General features: G+C 46.1%; 2 protein-coding genes across 3 annotated transcripts in view; one reads left to right on the plus strand and one right to left on the minus strand.

Moving 5' to 3' along the window:
• LOC144162631 (uncharacterized) overlaps window positions 1-6752 on the plus strand; it is a 58235-nt gene extending 51483 nt beyond the window's left edge. For both annotated transcript variants that reach the window (XM_077693245.1, XM_077693246.1), the window contains exon 13: window positions 605-6752. In XM_077693245.1, the coding sequence (XP_077549371.1) occupies window positions 605-614 (10 nt within the window). In that variant the 3' untranslated portion in view covers window positions 615-6752. The remainder of the gene's footprint in view (window positions 1-604) is intronic.
• A 1285-nt stretch (window positions 6753-8037) lies between these two features.
• On the minus strand, window positions 8038-19393 carry LOC144162632 (tRNA wybutosine-synthesizing protein 2 homolog). The gene is made up of 6 exons (XM_077693247.1): window positions 19357-19393; window positions 18908-19123; window positions 18136-18286; window positions 12894-13003; window positions 11069-11226; window positions 8038-8966 (listed from the first exon to the last, which is right to left on the minus strand). The coding sequence occupies exons 2-6, from the start codon at window positions 19095-19097 to the stop codon at window positions 8586-8588; spliced, it is 990 nt and encodes a 329-aa protein (XP_077549373.1). The 5' UTR covers window positions 19098-19123; window positions 19357-19393; the 3' UTR covers window positions 8038-8585.
• Between the last annotated feature and the right edge of the window lie 1860 nt (window positions 19394-21253).

The raw sequence follows: 21253 nt of genomic DNA on the forward strand, positions 1-21253 counted from the left end.
GTCATCGCAAACTTCCAAAAAATAACAGAGATATTAAAGAAAACGTGTGGAGCTATGGCGACTCGCTAGCCAGTTTCCGGCAACTTTTCTATGACATCACAGAAGCTTGTTTGGGCGATTGACGGCGGCCGAACTAATCAATCGCCAGGACACATGCCTGGACGATTGTAGTGGCGCCGCTAGTTTTGTTTGATCGCATCACTTGAATCCTAACGTGCACCTAACCCACTGAAAATTATGTTTTTAGTGTTGGCCCATAAGACGCGCCGATAACACGTCACTGTGGTGCGAAATTTTTAAGTATTTCTTGCGTTTTTATGGGTTAAAAAAAGTCTGTTGTGGCCGGAATGGAGCTGAGTGAAGTACTGAAGCGTAAGTCTTTAAAGTTAACCAAAGTTGTATTTTCTTTTCATGGACCCTTTAAGTGCAATTTCCCTCCACAAGGTACGCGTGCATTGACGTCCAGGTCCGTTGATTTGGCGGAGTGATACACAAATGGGCTATCGCCGTTCTTAGCTTGTATGCTAGTATGGTAGGGAATTGCAGTTAATGGGGGAGGGAGTGTTTGTATTGCAGGATTGAATTGTGCCCTTGGATGACGCAGGCAGCCATGACGGAGCCAGCCGACTGCGGCCGGTGTGAGCAAGCCGACGAGATGATCCCAGTGCGTCCCACAGTCCGTCCTCCGCGCGGCGTAGAAAGAATGGCGGCAATCAGCGGATCAGCCCCCCTCCGTCACGGCGGTCCGCAAGTGGACGCTGGGTTGGGCCTCACGGAAGTCCGGCGGTCGTCGTACGTCCACAAAACCCCTGGCTGTCTCAATCCGTCCGGGACAGCCGACTCGAGTCATTCCGCATTGAGAGGATTGGATCCCCGTTCTGTGCGGCCACTGTTGAAAAGCCGTTGAGCCAATCGTAGTCGAAGCTGGTACAAGCTGTTCGTGGTTAAAAATGTAGAGTTTTGTAACAGCATCGGAAGTGCTGAGTGCATGTGGATATCTTAAGTCTTAAGAAATCAGTCTGAGGCTTATAAGGAGGGGTAGAGAGGACAGCACGAACGAAATAGGCTTTTCTAGAAAGCAGGCACGATGGAAGTGGCGTATGAGTAATTCCTTCGAAGAAGCGAGGTGGATGTGCTGCCCTCTCACCCTTTCCGCATAGGTTCCGTTTTCGTGGTCATGTACCCGGTTGGAAATCAGTAATAATGCTGCTGTTCCTTCCATCTCTCCATGTTTTTTTACGCACTTTCTTTTCAACCACAAACGTGACTGAAGGGGTCTGCTCATTCGATGTCAAATATGGCACTCCTCAAGTGTGTCGGCATGACAGCTAAATGGTATGTGAAACTGGCAGCTTTTCATTGCAGATGCGTTTAGTGGACTTCGGTTCGGGCTCAGTGGTTAATGGAAGGACGGGTGTTAGTCTCTCCTTGTGGGTTTTTTTTTTTTTCTTTCTTTCATGCTGCAGGTACCATCGTAGCTACTTGTGATGAATACAAATTGTTTAGGAGGCGCAACAAGTAAAGATCTAGCCGCTGCAAATGCAGTTACAACCGTTAATTGCCGAAAAAGTCATGTGTACTTGCCAAATTCAGACAGCAGTTGTTTTTCTTTTTTTTTATGTGGCAGTAAACATCAAGCTTACAAGCCCCCCTCGTTTAGTCAATCTAGCTGTTGGTATAGGGCAGTGATGTCTTGTTCGGTCTCTACTGTGTGCATTCGTGAGACGCCTTCCCTCAGTGCTGCCTCCTTTGATATACTTGCAATGCAAATCAGTGCTCGGGTCAAAAGCCATCGATGAGTGAAAGTGAAAGGCGAACGAACTGTGGTCCGTTTCTGCATATTTGCCTAGCTGTGCTTTTAAAAATGCACTCCGTCTTCTGCTCTCCAGAACCCAAGAAAAACCTCCTGAGCCGTATTCTACTATTAGACAAACCCTCCTTACCAGAGTGTTTGTTTCGCTGTCGAACACTGACAAGGTCTTGTACACGATCATGTTTGCCTGTGTACCTCTTCGCGTTCTTTTTTTTTTTTTTTTTTTTCTTTTTTCCTACACAACTGTGTCTTTACTGCAGCGTCAACCTGCTGTACCAATCAGCGCACTTTCTTTTTTTGTCAGATTTTCGCACATTCCAAATGGCCGATTTTCTTGCTTGCGTGAGCAGTTTCGCTTGGAAGCTTCGAGTATTACGGTATATATTGATATAATTAATGTATGGTTTGTGCTCGAACAAGTATTATGACCCATTTGATCTTAACCTAGAGCATGCAATTTAGGTCAGTATTCAGTGAAATTGCCACAATTTCTAATGACTGTTATATGGATGAAAAAAAAAATTGTGCATTTACTTGGAGCAGTGATTGCGAAAATGTGAAGTATCAATGACTTGGGGTCATCCGCCTTTTGATCATTCGTAAAATTGCATCTTAAACTTTACGCTAGTAAGGGCCGTTTGACAGATGGGTTGTCTTCGAGCGCAGGTTAGCGCGCGTCCCAACATGCCAGAAGTCACCATTGATGATCTGGCTGCAGTTGGGACAGTTTGCAATGGCACTGTCTTGTCTGCAAAGTTTGAGATGATGCTAATGGCTACAGTGCATACAGCTGACTTGTAAGCAGTTAAGAAAATGAAATAATCATTGCAGCCGCTTCTACACGCTTAATGTGACGGAAAGCGTCCCTGTTGCAGGGCAATTTTAAAGCCTCTAGCAAGTGTTAATGAAGGTATGAATCGTGCCAGAAGAGTCCGAGCCATGCTGCTTCTAGCCAGAGAGTACAAAAGGTAATGTGATGTTGCGGCGTTCTGCGGCGTTCTGCATTCAGCATTCTGCACATGTGTCCTCTGTCTGGAGCTCCTCAAAGACAGGCACCCAACTTGCATATCGACCATGATGTTCTGCGGTAGAGAGCGGTGCTATAGTTTCTAGCGCAAACATTTATATATGTCAGACCGTTGCAGACAAGAAGTACAGGGCTGTGGGCAGCGTTCACCAAAAGCGTGGTTTGATTCAGCTTCTTTTTTTTTTTTTTTTTTTTAACCCCGTTGCATTTGTGCCAATTTCGAGACAGCTGGGCCCAATCCTCACAGATACCTGTGCTTGCTCCCCAGATGCTCACAGTAGTGCCAATGAAAAACAAATGCTTGTTTGGGAAAATGTTGTAGCACTGGTTAGTAGCTTTGCAGTAAGATGCAAATGCACAGTTTTCAGACAGCCTTGAAGGACAGCTTAATTTTCTGGGTGTTCCGCAAGGTTCTCCACTGGCACCTCTCTTCTTTAGATAAATGTTCGCGCAAAAAAGAGAACGTTTGCTGCTGCAGTGGGCTCAGTGCATTGTAGAACTTGTTCCTAACATGACTTGGCGACAGCCATTTTAGGTGTAATGTCGATCTTTTACATCTAAATGTTTTGCGAGTGCAATGTCCACCTAATATCTCGTATACAAGCATTTTCAGTTCTAACTGCGGCCATTCTCGGCGTCGCTGGTGTGTACACTTTTGCATGGCTCTGAACTCAAGTTTGAAGGTAATCTACCAGCTTCGCACTAGTGGCAATGAGACTGGGCAAGTAGTGAAGCTGGAGGCCCCACCTAACTTATTCTTGGTTCGGCTAAGTTTACGAGTGGTTATTATGCTTGGAGACTTGGCCAAGTTTTCTGCGTGGTTAAGCTTCAAGACTCGGTCAAGTTTTCTGCGTGGTATCGTAATTACCAGGTGTCGTCATTAGAGCAATGAACACTCGGTCATTAAAGTATGTACAATGTACGCATGCCCTTTAGGGTGAAGCTCCAGCAGTAGTGGAGGGCGCAGATGAGCGTTTGCTCAAAATTTTTGAACTCGCTCAGTGGCCACCATTTGGCTTGTGCGGTCTGGCGTGTGGGACGCTAATTAAAAAGTGGACGAACATCGCTTCTCAGCCTTTTGGCTTTTTTTTTCTTTTTCAAAATGGCGTTAATTTTACTCTTTGCGCTGTCAAAACTGTACCATTCATCGCAACAAGCGGTAGGGCAAGCCACCCACAACACATTTCGAAAGCCGTGCTCGTACCAGTTGTATCGTGCCTTCGACAGGTGGCAACACGAGTCCCACCAGAGTGCGGTGAGGCAAGCAAAACTACGGCAAACCGGTTTCGGCGCGCGCGATGACGTCATCGCTCGATGAGGTTTTCTCGCGTACATTTGCCGGCCCAACCGCCAGCTTAAACAGCATCGCTGTTAAATTAGGCTAAAGTAAGAAGTTCCATTTTGTACATTTTCAGTGTCCTGGTGATCTGCTGTAGGCCTCGGTAATGCCTGGCTCAGTCCACTTTCCTCGAAGGTGAAGGCCGAAAATGACGTCCATAGTAGCTCAATCCTGGCTTCCGCCTCACTGCGGTAGGCGCATGCAGACACTGTCCAAGTCTTGAATCTAAGTCGTCCATAAGGAGGTCACTTTCTTGTTGAGGTTGAGTCCGTGGCATTCTTTCTTTCTTGGGAACGAAACACGCCAGCTGGCTGCACGCGTTCGTTTGTTTGCCCGAGTGAAAAGACGTCATCTGGGCGCCAGAAGATTCCACGTTGTTTGTAGTGTAGCACCAACGGCAGACAGGCACGTTGCACTGTTAAAAATGGCAGCACTTGCAGAGGTTTACAGCTCACAACTGTTAGGCACTTTGGCCGCTTTCTGGCTTAGGCAATGATCCGAGAGTTGGGTGTTTTTGATGGAGCTGGGGTTTTGTGGAATGTCTCGACCTTTGCTGGAATGTCTCGACCTTTCTCTCATCCTGAATAGCAGCGCCGTTTCGTGTGGCATCCTAGCGGCAGCGTTTTTGTTAATCGTTTCGTGTTTTTTTGCACTGTCTCTCGTCGTGTCACCTGTGGCTTCTGAACTTAAAGCCTCCATCCACTGAGTGCCGAGTGCTGCCGGCCCCCGTCTTGAGGACTTGTGTACGACTCACTAAGCGACCCTTGTTGCCGCGGGTTTGGAGGTTGGAAGAGTGTCGACTCTGCTCCAGATTTTGGACAGTTCACAAGGCACGGTGCTGACATACTGATTTTGTCCCTCTGCGACGGGGTTGACACCTGTTTTAAGAGTAGCGTGAAAAGATGTAGTGCCGTTCATTAGAGGAGAGCCGAAACTACCGGTTGGGTGACGAAGCTGTAGTGCCATATCTAAAAAAAAAAGAGAGCGTGTGTTTACACCTGTTAGTATTTACCGGTGTTCAGAGGAACATTGCCTCTGGTTTGCGATCAGTCGCCGGAAATGTTGAGTGCTACGAGCGGTGTACATTTGCGCTGGTGGGATGTTGCCGTGGTCACAGGACGTTGTCACACTTTTGCTGAAGAATGGCTGTCATTGTCACAATGGGCAGTTCTTGTATCAAATCTGTGTCTTTGTCACGCATAAAAATTTGTCTGCCCAACTAGTTGAATTGTTAATGTTGCCGTGAAGTTCTTTTTTTTTTTTTTTTCGAACTCTCGTGAGGCATGGCATTATAAGACAATGTGTAACAGAAAGCGTATACAAGAGCTCACAATGTGGTCGTGTGGCACGTGACAATGTGGCTTTCTAGGTTTTTGGACTCGGTACAACGCTAGTGGCTGACTGCGGTCAAATCACTGCAGCTTGTTCGTAGCATCGTGCAATCATGAGAAGTATATGTGGGTTTGCTAACCACGCAAATGGTGCATTCCAACAAGGGAACCGGAGTTGTAATCCACAGAAAAAGCAGACTTCCTACAACTTTGCTGTCGGTTGTAGTACACTCAGTCGTGTAGCACATGAGGGGAGTCGCCTCTGTGAACTAGTTTTGGAGCCTTTGGGCTGCTCACGCAAGAAAGAAAAATCTTGCTGTGGAAATGAGAGATCAAATTCTTGCCTCCATAAAGAAGGTCACATCCATCTCTCACCTGCACGGGTAAGACCTATTGTAGATGCATTTCCAACACTTTGTTGTTGTTCTTTTTTCTGTGTTTTCCCTCTCGCTTAATAAATAGAACCTTCATTTTTCAGGTGACAAATGCTGTTTAATACTGTAGGCTCATTTTTCGTTGTTTTGTTAGTCTTGTACACGAGGAACATGCAAGAATCTGTTGTTCTGTTAGCAAGAATGTAGCGAATCAAGCAAATTAGCACATGTTCGCGAATTTAAGCACATTTTGACGATTTCCTGTACCCAGTACTGAGGTGTACTCAAGTTTGTTTGGAAAGTTTCTGCATGAACTCGAGAAAACTTTGCTCCTTCGTTTGTGTGCGAGCGGCTGCGGGCAGTTTCTTGGACGAGGGTGCAGGCGCTTAAATTGCGGTGGTTGCGTACAAAACTTGAACCTGATCTGAAATTCCATTCAGTAATGCCACTTTTGAAGATGGCCTTTTGAATTTCAATTTTTTGTTTTAAAGTGCCATTGCAGCAGTCTATCATTGCACTAGCCAAGTCGTATTCAAGCCAACTTTGCACACCAAGGAGCTAGCTCAAAAAAGAACTGTACTGAAAACTGTGGTGCTTTTGGGACGACAGACTTTCTCGGAAAGCACTTAAACGTGAGGACTTTCGCATCTTGACTGTTGGTGTGGCTTTCCAACTGCCCGAGTGATTATTCGCAGGTGTTTAAGCGTTGCATTTTGTAGACTTTTGTTGAGCAGCGATTTGCACAAGGTCCGACTCTGAATGAGTGTTGTTGCTTTGCTGTCGCAATGAGCGACTGGAGTGCATTTGCAGTGAATCGATACCGGCCATAGCGCTAAGTGAACAAACAATAAAGAAATGCTTTGCCCAACTGGTTGTCAGCTTGTGCCTTGGCTTGGCTTTTGCCTTGTGGCAAACCAGTTACCATCATTGAGTGACGAAGCACTCTCACGGTAGACTTTAAGCTTGAGCAAAGTGAGTCTCACATTCATTGCCACCGTTTTCTTTGCTGCGATGTGTCATTACAGCTGTCGTAACGCAAGCAGATGTCAAGATGAGGTTCGGAAGTGTCGAGACAGGCACTGAATGAGAAATGGTGTCTCAAATGCTTCAATACAAAATAGGGTTGCAAAAAAAAATAAATAAATAAAAAAAAATAAACCTTGCAATGCGTGCAATTGTGCTGAGCACCAATCAGATTTGTAGAAGCAAGTGCTTGAGAGTATCTTGGTGTTCAAAGCGCTCACAACACAGGTATGAGAAAAGAAAGACAACATGATGCTCTCCCTGTATTGTGAGCACTTTGAATGTCCAAGATGAGCTTGGCCATGAATGCCTAAGGAACCTTGGGTTCCACATGAAGCATCGTGTGCAGGACGTCCCATGCGTGGGGCGTGATTTATCGCATTCCCCTGAAGAAATGTGGGTCCGTTTATGTTGGTCAGACTGGCAGATGCCTTAACTGATGGAGGGAGCATGACAACGTCAAAAAAAGGGAACGATGGGGAACGAACTTAGCCTTGCATTGCAAATCTTGCGGGTGCAAACCTCACTTTGACATGTGCGAGGTGATAGGGAGAAGCGGAAATCAAGCTACGCGAGAAATAATTGAAGCGCACGAAATTTAAAGACGGCAGTAAATGTGTGAGCCGGCGTCAATCACCTTGCCGCCCCAAAAATTAGCAGTGGCTTAGCTCGGCTATGCATACTCCAATTAGATTGGATTCCTATCCAACTTAATCCAATCCAAATCAAATGCAAGCCAATCCAAGATGATCCAATCCAATGCTTCTCGCGCTTGCGCAGAACGGCCCTTCACGGCACACGCGAAACCGCTCAACCTCGGCCAGTGTAGCTTACGCTACAAAAGAGATAGATTTCCCATCGAACATGTGCTGCACATCGGGTATGACTTAACATGGTGTCTGTTTAGATTGTGCCAAGTGGGTGAACGGTGTACTACCAGAGGTTCTACGTCTCTTTTTTTTTGTAATTTTTTATTTTTTATTTTTTACTGGTGTTAACATGAGGAGTGCGTATAAAAGGTGCAAGGTTTCTCTTGGTAAATTCAGTTGGGAGTCAGCGCTCGTCCCGTCGTCTTTCTGTGTCCTTGTTTATACTCGCACTGTAGCTATATTTTTTAAAATGGCCTTGAGGCAGCGGCGACTTTTGAGCCACTTTCCGCGATTTCACTAGGACGTTGCACAATCCTGCGTGTGCGCATGGCAAACACCGGCCTAGGCCGGCACCAATAAACTGACTGGGCGATTTTAACGGGACATCTGGCTCGGTTAGACCCTGCCACTTGAATGTGAACGTCCAGTTAAAACGTATGTTTTTAGTGCTTCCCCACAATACATCACTCCTGCCAATATTGTGTCACAGGAGTACAAAATTAGAAAGTCTATCAATACTGCTTGCGTTTTGTTGGTTTAAAGAAACACCTTTCGCGGCAGTAACGGAACTGAGTGTGCTACCAAAGGCTAATTCCTTCTAATTGAACAGAGCTATATTTTGTCTTCATAGCCCCTTTAACAGCTGCTTCACTGCATCAGAAGCACCCCCATCACTCTGATCATCTTTCTCTCAGAACGACAGTGCCTGCTTGCAAAAAAGATGGGATAGCACCGCGTGTAAAATGGGACAGTGAAATTCCACTTTCCGACAAGAAGAATGAAGGAACTAATTGTTTGAGAGCCGCACGTCAATGCATTTTACTCGCAGCGGTCACTCCAGTCTTGCCGCACACTCTCCCCGACAACTGCTGGCACCGCAGGTCAAGCACCAGGTGGTCGATGTGGGGCGCGTACGACTTCACGCGCTCGATGTGCTCACATGTGACCGTCCAGCCGCGACCGTGGTGGCGCAACAAGTCCTCCATGGTGGCGCACACTTGACGGGCACGGTCCTGCCAGAGTTCGCGCTTTGTCTCGGTCGTGCCGGGCTTGCACTCTACATTCTCGTGGACATGCATCCAGCAGCACTCGCGGTCCGGGTTGAGCGCTCGGCAGGCCGTCGGCCAACCTTCGGCCGATGATGGGATCAGGCCCAGGTTGACGCGGTCCGCTACGCGCTCCGGGCAGGCCTGGGTGAGACGAAAGAAATGGAACATACGAACTGTCAGATAAATGCCAAGTCACTCTGTTATACACGCCTCTAAAGTCAGCTTCACTACCATACACAGATGCAGCGCTGGGAAGACATTTTTTCACGTGCCATGCCAACACCATATAAAAAGGCCCCAAGATTCTTTATGAAATACCTCCATAAGTAAACGTTTCTATTACTAAATACTAAATACCTCAGATGTTAAACAAATATTAAGCACCTCCATTATATAATACCTACATATATGGAGCGCTAGATACCTATCTGCTCTAAAGTCAACTTCACTGCTGCAAATTCAGGGACAATATAAGTGGTCTTGTATGAAAATATGAACGCCTAGGAGCCTTCTACTAATAGCTATTCTGTACGCAGCAAGAGTGGGACACATCAAACAATGCAGACAGACAGACGGGTGTCCTCACCGAGTTCATATATAAATGCTCAATTAGGTACTTAAAAAAATAAAGATTCATGTCTAGCTTCAATATGCACCGCAGTGTTATATAAAATGGCATTTTTGTAATGAGCCCCCATTAAAATAAACAGCCCAGTTCCACCCAGTGTGAAATCTACAGAAGCAGCCGAGCTGTGGTTCTCTCCTGTCAACTCGAGCTAGATGAAACAAATCCTTCAAGCACACGGAAAAAGTAATTCAGGAGGACCTGGTGTGTTTCACAGAATAGCTAAATGCGAAAATCTGCAAGACAGGAGACAATATTACACGCTGTTGTCAAAGGTACCAATAGTACCAAGCTTTTACAGTGCAACTCTTGGGAGAAAACAATAACCAATAACGTATCGATGCACTGTAACAGGAAGCATGGTTTTCGACCTCTTGAAAACACTATTTCCGTAGAGTCTGCTGAAAAAGAAAGCAAGATGCAAAATACAGCACCTGAAATATGGGCGTGGACGCCGCAAGCGGTCAGCCAAAATTGGCGATTTTGAAACCGAAATCGAGGAGAGCGTGGCCATTAAGCTGACGTTGCAGCCGGCCAGCGAGCGGTCGGACGGTCAGCAGCTCAAGAGCAAGCCTGCGCGCACGGGGCAGCAAATGGGCGAAGCGTTTGCAGCAGAGCTTTACTGGTTCTCCAGCTGCGTGGCTGGCCAGAGGACGAAGCCCTGAACAGCCAGAGCGTCACAGGCGCATCATGGCCGTTTACGCGATCCGCTGGCAGGTGCAGCGCGGTCTGCGGCGGAGCTTTTTAAACACTTCCGACTTTCACGGGGCAACCACTCGCGTCCCAGCTGATTTGGAGGTACTTACTACACATTACTGATAAATTTGGTTAAGGTGAAATTTGGGTGCAGTTGGCCTGGTGTAGTGCAACTCCCGAGCGTTTTTAGAATTCTGGGTTACAAGAGACCTCGGTTACGAGAGACACATTCCCTGGTTCCCTTGAGTGTCTCATGTAACGAGGTTTTACTGTATTTCATTAACCGGGGGCAATCGTGGACTACCACAGACTATCCACGGATTATTTGCTATGAATCCAAGACTAAAAACTGAAGAGCCCTAGTGAAACGTGAGGCCTCGACAACAAGTTCTGTGTCGGCCCCATTTCTGGCCCTCAAAGTGCAAGGCACCGCATGCGTGTTCTCTCTCTAGGCAATGGTCACACTTCAATATCAACCGTCCTTCAACAAAGTGGGATGTTGGGGGTCTCGGAAAAATAATGCATCTGCCGCCTGAAAATACTCTTTCAATTAATTATAGAACATTACTTCATCAACATTTCTCGTATTTGAACATATTCAGTAAGTTACAGCACAAGGCACCGCCGCGTGTTTTTTATAACCCCTTTGAACCCTTTAAAAGTTTGTTTCAAATATTTTTTCCCTCGCCCTGTTGTTAATGGGAACGATCTTACTACTGATGCAGTTACACAGCAATCATTGTTTTTATATGAGAAATGCTTGTATTAGGGTAGTCTTTTTTCATTGCTACTAATTTTGGATGTTATTGGGCTATAAAAAAAACATGCACGTATATTTATTTGTACCCACCCTGCAAAAAGTCTCATGAGAGAATGCAGTATCCACAAATAAAAGGTAAGATCCCCAGTCAGTCGCACCCACCTGCCTGCAGTCCCCCACATGAACGGTGCATCGGTCCGCAACCCCGTTGAGTTGCAGATTCTTGCGCAGTGCCTCGACGGCAGCGGGGTTCCACTCACAGGCGTGGACGTGAGACGCTCCCGCATGCACGAGGTACGGCAGCGTGAAGTAGCCAATGCCTGCAGAGACCGTTCGCAACTGATCACCGGTGCAGGGCACTGATTCACATTGCATCAGATGCCCCGCAACTGCCTCGTTGTTAGAGGTGCGCAAATATCTTATTCGGCATCGTGAAAGTAAGATGTGACTGCGACTTGAATATTTTCGACTGCTAATAGTAAATCGTATCGAATTTTTACAAATACAAATATCCCTGCTTCAGTGAGTGGTATAACCTACAGAGAAAAAAAAAGACAACTTGAGCAGTCATAACTTAACACATCTGAACGTTCATGTACTAGTTAGTATAAGGCAATAGTACAAAAAATCAACGGTGAAAGGTGAAGGAAAGGTATCAAAGGAGTGCGACAAAAAAACATCATACATTGCTCTTAATGTGGTGTTTCTGAACATGCTGTGAATACAGTAAGTATATTTGACTGGTCCATCCAGCCATTGGAAAGGGGGGCTAGTAGTCACGACCCTTGCTGGAAGCCAACCAGAATTAACTCTCGGTTCATTTACTCATGCATTATACTGACAGAAAACTTAATTTCCACTTATGAATTTAAGACAAACAGTGCTCCACTTCACCTAACACACACCAGAGTTTCAAGCATAGGCTTGCCACGAAAAGCTTGCACGCATCAGGCTTTCTTGCCCAACTTCAGTGCCACGTGGGAAAGCTAACACACTGTATGGTGAAGCTTGAAAGTTCACACGTCGCACGGCAGAGCCAATTTTTTTATTGCTCTATTATTGATAAATTTCAAATATTCACATAGTTGGAACGGTAAAACTGCGCTGTGATTGATACTGAGTAGCAAACACTACTCGCGAAGCATTCCAAGTTTTAAACTGAAGCTTCACTGATGCAGTTGCATGCCAATACGTCCTGCAGAAAAGCCGTTTTTCTCTGGCGTGATGAATGAACGTGGGTGAAGTTAAAGAAAAAAAAACGTTTCCTGTGCCTGGAATCGAACCTGTGCCCCTTGCGTTGTGAAGCCAGCGTCTATCCGACTGCCCCATTTCGACATGGTTGAATAGAACGCCAAGCAGTAGGTACAGATTCGCATACAAACGTTAGGCCTATGCAGTGCGCACCCGAGAGTTGGTGTGGGTACTATTCTAGAAAAGTGGTGGTACCTCCAGAGTAGCAGATACTCGCAGTATGGGGTTGGCCAACCAAAGAATATCATGAGAAAGCTTCACACTCAACCATCGTTGTCCTTAGATGGAGTGGTGCATGATTTCGTAATGCTCGCATGGCTCTACAATTTTGCACTTAAAACTGCCAGCCACAGCAATTTTTGAATTCTCAGTGCAATTAACGAAGAAACAACGACAAGAGGCAGAGCGAGACACATAGGCACTGACTTACAACTGACATTCATAGCTGTGACGTCTGCCATATAAATAAAGCAGGTATCGAGGCAACAAAGCAACGGAAACACAATGCACAAAAACAAAACAACAAAACTGCCACGTTAACACTGCCACCATACGCTTACATAAGAATATAGAGCAGCAACTCGCCCAAGCATCAATTTTCACCAGTTAAATTTCTAGAAGCTCTTCTATCTGTACCACCATGGACCTTTGCTTTGTAACGCTGGCCCCAGCAAGTGGTGTCAGCAAAATTTGCGTCAATCCAACACGGCTAGTAGCAGTGTTTGGTGGAGCTTGCCTGCGTAGAGGTCGACCACGGTCTGTCCCCGACACGGCAGGGAGGCCACACGCAGCTTTTCGGTGACATTTCCAGCACTGAACATGCACTGGGTCACATCGAATGTGTACCTGCAATTGGCAAGGCACCCAAGAACAGCAAATAGAATCGCCATCTGCACAAACAGCGTGAGAGCATGCAAAATCAAGGGCCACCACACAAAAATACTGACAAAAAGGAGAACAAAAAAGTTACTTGGAGATCCACTGGAGAATCTTTATCTTCAGATATGCGACAAAAATAGCCAAGGGGGCGTCGTTACCTCCGTGTTAGCTACCAGCCACCACTTTGCGCGGTGGCTGGTAGCTGGTGGCTGGTTTTGAAAAATGTCATACTAAAAATTTTCCTCGTATCTGCTTGCATTGCTTCAATGTCGCCTTCTGTGGTCGCTGAAGGGTAGAAAACCGCACACGATCTGGCGCTGTTCTTTCCCAGAGCTACGTGCACTCTGCACACAATGTCTGTAGTAATGCACAACTAAGTACAAAAGAAATATGAACCGCGGAACTCAGTGGCGAAAACATTTGTGACGACACTGGTGGCGCCACCTGGCACTGGCCGTTGAAAATAAACACATATACGTGCGTACCCAGGTCCACTGTCAGGAGGCGCCACCAGTACTGAAGCAGTGCGCTCGGCATGGTGTCTCTTTTTCTACGTCCAATTGTTTTCTACAGTGGCTGCAGTGTTTCATTTGCTATCACAAAAATCCAGCATCCATGTAGTTTTAATGAAGGAACACTTGAAGGTATCACTTATGTGTTGATGTTTCGCCTCAGATATGCGGAATGTTTTGTTTTTTCTCAACAATGTTGACAAGTATGAACATTTCCACCAGATTTAGATCATTAGAAATTGCGCTGCATGTATAAACGTCTCGTGCAAGTTAACTCTGGCCGGGTGGCTGAATCAGGGGTCAGACAGACAAACAGACATACAGACAGACCATGAGAATCTTTAAAAGTTCTTGAAAAAACTGGACATCCTAATTAGCAGTCATTTATTTTTGTAATTAGTTTGTATTCTGTCCAACCTTTCTTATTGGAGAAGGTAATCCTGAAAAAGTGTTTATGCGTCCTGCACTATGAGCATAAAATTTCTATCGAACGAACAAGAAAAAAAAAAAACTGGCAGGAAATGACGACCAGCCATAAAAAAAAAATACTTGGCAAGGAAAGGGATAAGAATGTGTGACCAGAAAAAGTAAAATAAAAAAGTATTTGTTGGATCTTCAAGAAGCATCTTGGTCTTCAAGAAGCCCTCTCCCTCGTAAACTTGAGGCTCAGTCCGATAGAGACGTCTTGCTCCGAGTTGAGGTCCAGAACACAACATTCCGCGCATGCCCCTCATACACCGCGCCACCCAATGTTTAGGGCTCTGTCTCAGTGGTCGTGTTTGTTGCCAGCAGCTACGAAATAAGGGGTGACTTTGGTGGGGTCAAGCACAAGACAGACAGCACTTTCAGTTTCTGCTCAGATGCAGAACCGTTATTTTCACATAAAGGCAGAAAATTGGTTTCGCTATCTGCAGTTCGAGCATTTTAAGGTGAAAAGTATTCATTCCTACAATAATGGCACAACAAAAGCAAACGTGATGGCTTGAAAAAAATATACGTCAGCTACGTAAGTGCAGCTGTAATTCTGTAAAACCACCTTGCTTGTCAAGGTGGAGGTGCCGAGGCTCTTTCAAGGTACAGCTGTCGAATTATTTTGAAAAATCAAGAAAAAACAGCACCTTTCTTAAAGGGATCATGAAGACAAAATGCAAGTTTGGTTCGTTTTCAAAAGACGGCCTCGTTGGAATCATGCTGACACCCCTGTTAACGCAAACTTCGCTCAAATGAGCTGTATAATTAGGAAAAACAGAATGGCCATGCGACCCGCCAGCTCATTTCTCGCAACAGAACCTATGGTGTCATACCGGCCAGCTCTGCGATTGGTGGAGGCCGGGAAAAGCAAATGCAAATTGGGCATAACTTCTAAGCTTGCCGAATGAGCATTTGCACTTATATTTAGGGCACATTCTTTTTATATCATTAGGAGTGGCGGGACAAACAGCTGGAAGTTACGAAAGCACATGTAAACATACAAGTACTGATGCGTACTGCTGTTGGTACTGCGCGCACTATGCTTCGTTTAGATGCACAGCACTGCGGGGCTCTTGGGTTGTCTCAGATGACACTGGCCAATTGACGCAAGTGACAGTGTCTTACTTGAACATATTTGTTAAATGAGCACCATGTTTCACAAAACGATTATTTTCTCCATGAACAAAAAAAAAGCGAAGTTTTATTACGGTCACAAACAAACCAAAGGCAGAAAACGGCTTGCCGCGGTGTGGTGGTGCCATCTAGGTTGACTAACAGTAAGCAAGCCTCCACTCCACACCAATTTTGGCTGAAAGACCTGTTCTCGTGATGTCATTGCAGATGACGTTTAAACACACGTTTTGGTGCGAGAATCAAAATTTTAGCTTAAATTGATTAATTTCGCAGTGAATAAAGCATCGTTTGCTTCTGGACAAGTGCTTTCGAGTAAAACAAACTTGTATTTTGTCTTTAGAGGAGCCACGAAAATAAAATACACGTTTGGTTCATTAAAAAACTGCTTTGACACAATAACAACGATGCCAATTCTAATGCAAACTTCAAACCAATAATCGAGATATTAGATAAAACATATGAAACAGTGGTGACTCCACAGCCACTTTCGAGCAACTTCTCTGTGGTTTCACATAATTTTGTTTGTGCGATTAACAGCCGCCAACCTAAGCCACCGCCAAGAAGCATGACTGGCTGATTGTAGTGGGGCCTCCAGTTTTCTTTGATCGTATCACTTGGGTGCTAGTGTGCAGTTAACACACTGACAACTGTTTAAAAGTGCTGGCCTACATCACGTCACTTCAACACAAAATGAGGAAGTTTTTCAATATTTCTTGCATTTTTCCAGTTAAAAAACATTTTATAGTTGCAATGGAGCTGAGTGAGCTATTAAAGGCTCGCTCTTTGAAACTGAACAAGGCTGCACCTTGCCTTCATGGCACCTTCAAGCCACCCAACAGGAACCAGAGAACACCTCTATGGCTGCACACTCTAAACCAGTAAACAACAACCATGTTTGCACAATACAGTGCTTGTTTCACCAACATTCTCAATACACTTTTCACATGCTTCCAGCGGCCTCATGTTTTTAGAGGAAATCACAAAAGCTGCGGTATCGTCCACTAGTTGTCACTGGTGCCAAACAAGCTATGCTTAATGCAGCAACCGCGGCATCGAGGTTCATCACCTATTCACCTGTTTGCTGATGACTGTGTTGTGTTCCGTGAAATTAAAAATGGTGACGACATAACTACCTTGCAGGTGGACCTAGGCAATATAACCGCCTGGTGCAATAACTGGTGAATGGAGCTCAACATCTCTAAATGCAAAGCATTGAGAACAACTCTTACTTCAATGTTAACTCCCATAAACTCTCTTAAACGATTATCATTAGAACCAGTCACGTCATATTAGAATCTAGGAGTTCTCATCACCTATAACCCGAAGTGGGATATGCACATCCAATACATTACCACTAACGCCAACCGCACTTTGCGTTTCATAAGATGCAACTTCTCCCAAGTCCCATCCTCCATAAAACTGCTTGTGTACAAAACGCTTATATGGTCTAAACCAGAGTGTGCCACTTCAATCTGGAATCCTCACCCTGCATGTTTGATCCTTAAAGTAGAAATAGTTCAGGATAATTGCACCTATTTCACTCTTTCCAACTATTAGAGCAGCCAGCATAAGTTCTGTGAAGACAACACTTAAATTAGAAACGTTAGAAATCCGTAGAAAAATTCCCTTCCTCTGCCTTTTCCACATATTCGCTACGGAAAAAAGAATTCATTCGTGCCCCTGTTTACGTGTCTGAACGTTGTGACCATGCGCACAAAGTTGGAACTCTTCTTCCTCCTCCTTCTTCGTTCTTATGTCTCTCCTTGTATCCCGTGCACTTCAGTAGAGTGGAACCACCTTCCTGCCACCACAGGTCCTATAGGGAATGTGAATAAATTCAGGTCTGTTCTTGCTGATGAAATAGAAATGTCTAGCCTTGTATAACTTGATTTTGGTTGTGAAATACCCCTGCTGTAATTTTTTTTAACACAAAAGTGTTTTATGCCCGGGTACACCAAGATCTCACTCACGTGATATCCATCACGGAAGTGACGTCGCCAGAAAAAGTTCCATTGACGCTGCAGCACCCGGATTCAAGCCCATGCCCTCTCAAGCCCTCTCACCGCAACGGGAGGTATGTGGCGCTATATCAACTGCGCTATAAGCAGCGACGTGAGCTTATGCTACGAACATGCCTTATGTCCTTCCCTATGACTCATTCAGATGGTGCTGCCATCTAGGAGAGGCGAAGTGAAGTAGCGCATCATGGCGCTAATGAGCGCCGACAGTTGGCGTCTCGATGCCAGTGCCTTCGTGTACGGGGGACACGCATAAATTGAGGCAAGGCTCCACAGTGGCGATGTTCGCATGACCGTTGTGTTTCAAGCCGCTGTTTCTGTGCATGTCAGTTTTGGTTTCGTTGTCCCGGAATAAACCGGTTATTTTTTTTGTTTCTTGCGTGTCGACATCACTTCGTCTGTGGTGGGGTCAGGCTCCCGAACCCTTTGCACATAAAGGAGGTTCCTTTAACATTCACCTGCTCCAAGGCACATATCACTTTTGCGTTTGACCGATTCCCATGAAAGAGGGATCAACCACAATTTTCCCCTTATTTTCCGTCAGTATTTCGAGCCGCGTTGCGGGCTCTGTGGGCGCCTACGTCCCCGGGAACATTCAAACGCGGGCAACACCGCGAAGAGAAATGCCACATGCACGAATTTCGGGTAAATTCGCACTTCTGTGAGCCACCGCGAATGCTTTGATTGCGTTTTTACTAACTACCACATTATCCCCAGCTTTGGTTTTTTTAACTATCACTACATCATGGTCCTACAGCGGACAAGGGTAGGGCCACCAGTGACTGAAGGAATAACCACACGGAGCCATTTTGGTTAGTGATGTGACAAGTGTAACTCAAAAGGTACAGTAAACAGGTAATGTCGTCGACATCGACAAGCGAAAAATTAACACACTGTCGCCGGGGCCCTCTGTTACTGCCGCTGGTGACGCAGACGGTCCATCTCTGTTCGGGTGCCTACGTACTTGATCTTGTTGTCGACGTGCGTGACCCAGCCGTGATCTCCGACGACCAACTCGACTCGCGGTGTCCGATGCCCGTCGCCCGCAATGCTGCCCCCTATGGCCAGGTGCCGGCACTGCAACTTTTCACAGCAGACGCTCCACAGCCGCGAGCCTGCATCAAAAAACAGCAAGAAAAAAGAATGGTCTCTTATTTTGAACAAAAATTAGGGCCACAGAGTGGAGCACAGGCTGTGAAGGGAAGGTTTATTTAAGTGATTACTGAGCACTTGCCAAGAAATGTCAGGTGTGCATCTGTGCGCCCGCATGCGCTGGCAATGGCGAGTAGCGAGTGAGCGGGAAGCACAGGACACATTTTTCTCCATGATAGCAGCTTCATGTTCAGATTATGTGGTTTAACCTGCCGAAGCTACACTATGAGGCATGCCGTAGTGGAGGGCTCCGGATTACCTCAGACCACCTGGGCGTCTTTAGCGCGCGCCGAAATCTCGCAATGCGGGTGCTTTCGCCTCCATCCTAAGAGCAGCCACCACGGCGCGGGTAGAGAATATTTTCGGGAGTTGCAAGTAAAGCATGTTACGAATCTCTTGATCATCAGGGTAGAGGAAGAATCCCGCGGCAAGTCAATCTTCCAGTGGTCCGTCGCTTCGGTGACGCTATATCTAGAGTTGTTTCTATAGACGCTGCACGGCTGGACACAACACAAAACGCGCAAATGACGGTGTTGTTTCACTCCACGCATGTAAACGTGAATGGGCAGCCAATGCGTACTCACGGACGCGATCCCAGCGGTGGTCGTAGAAGGCCGCTCGCCTGAACAGCACGAGATCCCCATGCCTTTCCCAGCCTCTGGGAACTTGGTCGAGGAGCTGCCGAACGTCGTCTTCGGAGTAGCCGTTCTCTTCCAAAAGCACCTTGATAGCGCATCGCAGACGCTGGTGTGGGCTGTCTTGTCGTCCCATCATACACGTCTGCACTTGATACCCACCGCCTGCAAGCAACCGATACACTTATTCCGTGATACAACCGTATGCGACTACTGGGAAGGTTGACTGTTGTATAGAGCATTGTAGCGGTCATTGAACAATATAAAGCAACCGAACAGCAATATCGTAATCCCACCGCAAAAGAAGCTCAGCTTTTATAAGACCAACAACAACCATGGGAGTTTGATCAACGCTGTAAATACAGTGTACTAGTACACTGTACTGTAAACAAACTCACGTGCGGCTTGTTTCTGTGGGAATCAGTTTATGACATGGTTTATGAAAACCCGGCAAAAAAAAATTTACTCGCAACATTATAAGTTTTAATTGCACTAATTTTTAATTTTATAAAATTTAAAATTTAGGAGGTTATTTGAACCAAAAAAATTACTTATTTTTGCTTTATTGACTAACCAGGTTTTGCCGCTTAATTGAATAAACGCGGGAAATTCAATCTAAAGGCTAGTTACAGAAACCAAAAGTGATTTTACTTATTCCGAACGCCCATTAATTTAATCCAGTGCCATTTAGCTTGGTCGGTTAACTTAACGGAATTGGTGAGAACCAATAAGGGAGCTTCACATCTAGTTGGGTGAGCGTGCAGACCATTTTGGATGCTACCGTAATGCTGACCCCTCCTCTCCTTTTACGGCTTCAGAAAAGCAGTAAATTGCTTCAGCGTTTAAACGCACCTTTAGCGTCATAATTAGACGTTTTCGGGACTTTTTCAATCGTATAGATCAGCGTTCGTTCAATTGATACGTTACTCAGATCACACAGTATAAACATTTTGACATCGGCCAGAGTTTTTTTTTTTTTTCGTGCACCAGTGATTTTTACAGTAAAAAGATTGTGACCAGAGTATGGCTCCGCATAATCTAATTAATGAGCTTTAAATTGGCTGGTTCATGGTGCCGAATCATTTTAAGGTCGATCCAGAGTACTCGGAAGGGGGGTTATACATTGAAGGAGTGGTGGTATTAACTTCATACGTGGAATCTTGACTAGGCGCTGAGACAATGTGTCTTGGTGATGCTGGTTCGGAGGGCACGGCCACGGAGGAAAGAAAAGGTTGGCATGTCAAATAGCGGGTGCCCCCGCCTCCCCTCCCACTTGCACCCGCCACTTGGTCATTTTGGAAAGGCCAGGACTGCTTCAAAGCAGCTCCGAATTTTATTTTCCCGTGGAATTTCTACAATGCGGGAGCAGTTTGGTCCTGCCCATGAACTGCCTAGAACTGTCCCGCACAAGTGTTGACTGATGGACTAGTTGGCAGTTAGAAATTCTCCGTGCACAGCGCACAGCAACAAGACACAGAGAAGGGACGCGCAGACACAGCACCGACTAACATCTGTAGGTTTTATTGAAAATGGGAGACACATATACCATCAAAACAAACATAATCTTCTCTCATTGACGTCCATCCAGATATTGGAGTTCCTTATCCGATAACGCTACAGAACGCATGCTTGAAGCCAATTAATTGCGAAGCCAATTAATGTCAATGAAGCCAATTAACGTCTTGAAGCCAATTGCCAAAGCCTGGATTATTTCTAGGGTGTGTCTGTCGCGATCTTTGCCCTTCAGGCTGCACTGATCCTACAGCGATTTCCAATCGAACTGCTCGCAACGATAGGCACGGTGCCCAGCCGTCACCAGCTTCCCGACATTGTCGTGGGGTTCTCTAAGACTGTCATTTATCCATCTTCCTGATTGGCCAACGGTTTTTTTCCCGAAGGCCAAGGGCAACGAGTGAACGCCGCCCTTGGCGTGATTGGACTCGCCGTTTTTTAACAGCGGCGCTATTGTTACTGGCCGTGAGTTCGAGGCACGAAGCCACGATTTTTAAATGCAGAGCATTTCTTAGCCTCACCTCTTCCTGCGTCGGACGGTGTCAACAGCTCAGCGTCCGCAGCAGGTGCGCCTCTCCTTCCCTCCTCTCTCTCAACAGCAGCTGGCGCGCGCATGCGTCGTAGTCAGCCCGTTCGCTCCGTCGCGGTCTCGGCCTAACAGGTGCGTGATAGCAGCGCGGTGGGTCGTGGAAGGGCGCGCGCTGCTTGCGCATGCGCGCTCTCTCCCCCGTACTGCTCTCCCTCTACTGCGCGCGCTGCAAATATAGCAGCTAACGGTCGCTC

Source organism: Haemaphysalis longicornis, unplaced genomic scaffold, assembly GCF_048455015.1.
Source record: "Haemaphysalis longicornis isolate Haplotype H1 unplaced genomic scaffold, Haemaphysalis longicornis Haplotype H1 scaffold_12, whole genome shotgun sequence".
In the NCBI taxonomy this organism is placed as follows: Eukaryota; Metazoa; Arthropoda; class Arachnida; order Ixodida; family Ixodidae; genus Haemaphysalis; species Haemaphysalis longicornis.

What these genes read in the sequence shown, in the direction of transcription:
- LOC144162632 (XM_077693247.1), bottom strand. Translation starts at nt 19,097, where the DNA reads ATGATGGGACGACAAGACAGCCCACACCAGCGTCTGCGATGCGCTATC. An exon ending in CGTGGTCGACCTCTACGCAG is followed by an intron (nt 11,227 to 12,893) that starts GCAAGCTCCACC and finishes CGGTCTCTGCAG; the next exon opens with GCATTGGCTACTTCACGCTG. An exon ending in ATGTGGGGGACTGCAGGCAG is followed by an intron (nt 8,967 to 11,068) that starts GTGGGTGCGACT and finishes CGTCTCACCCAG; the next exon opens with GCCTGCCCGGAGCGCGTAGC.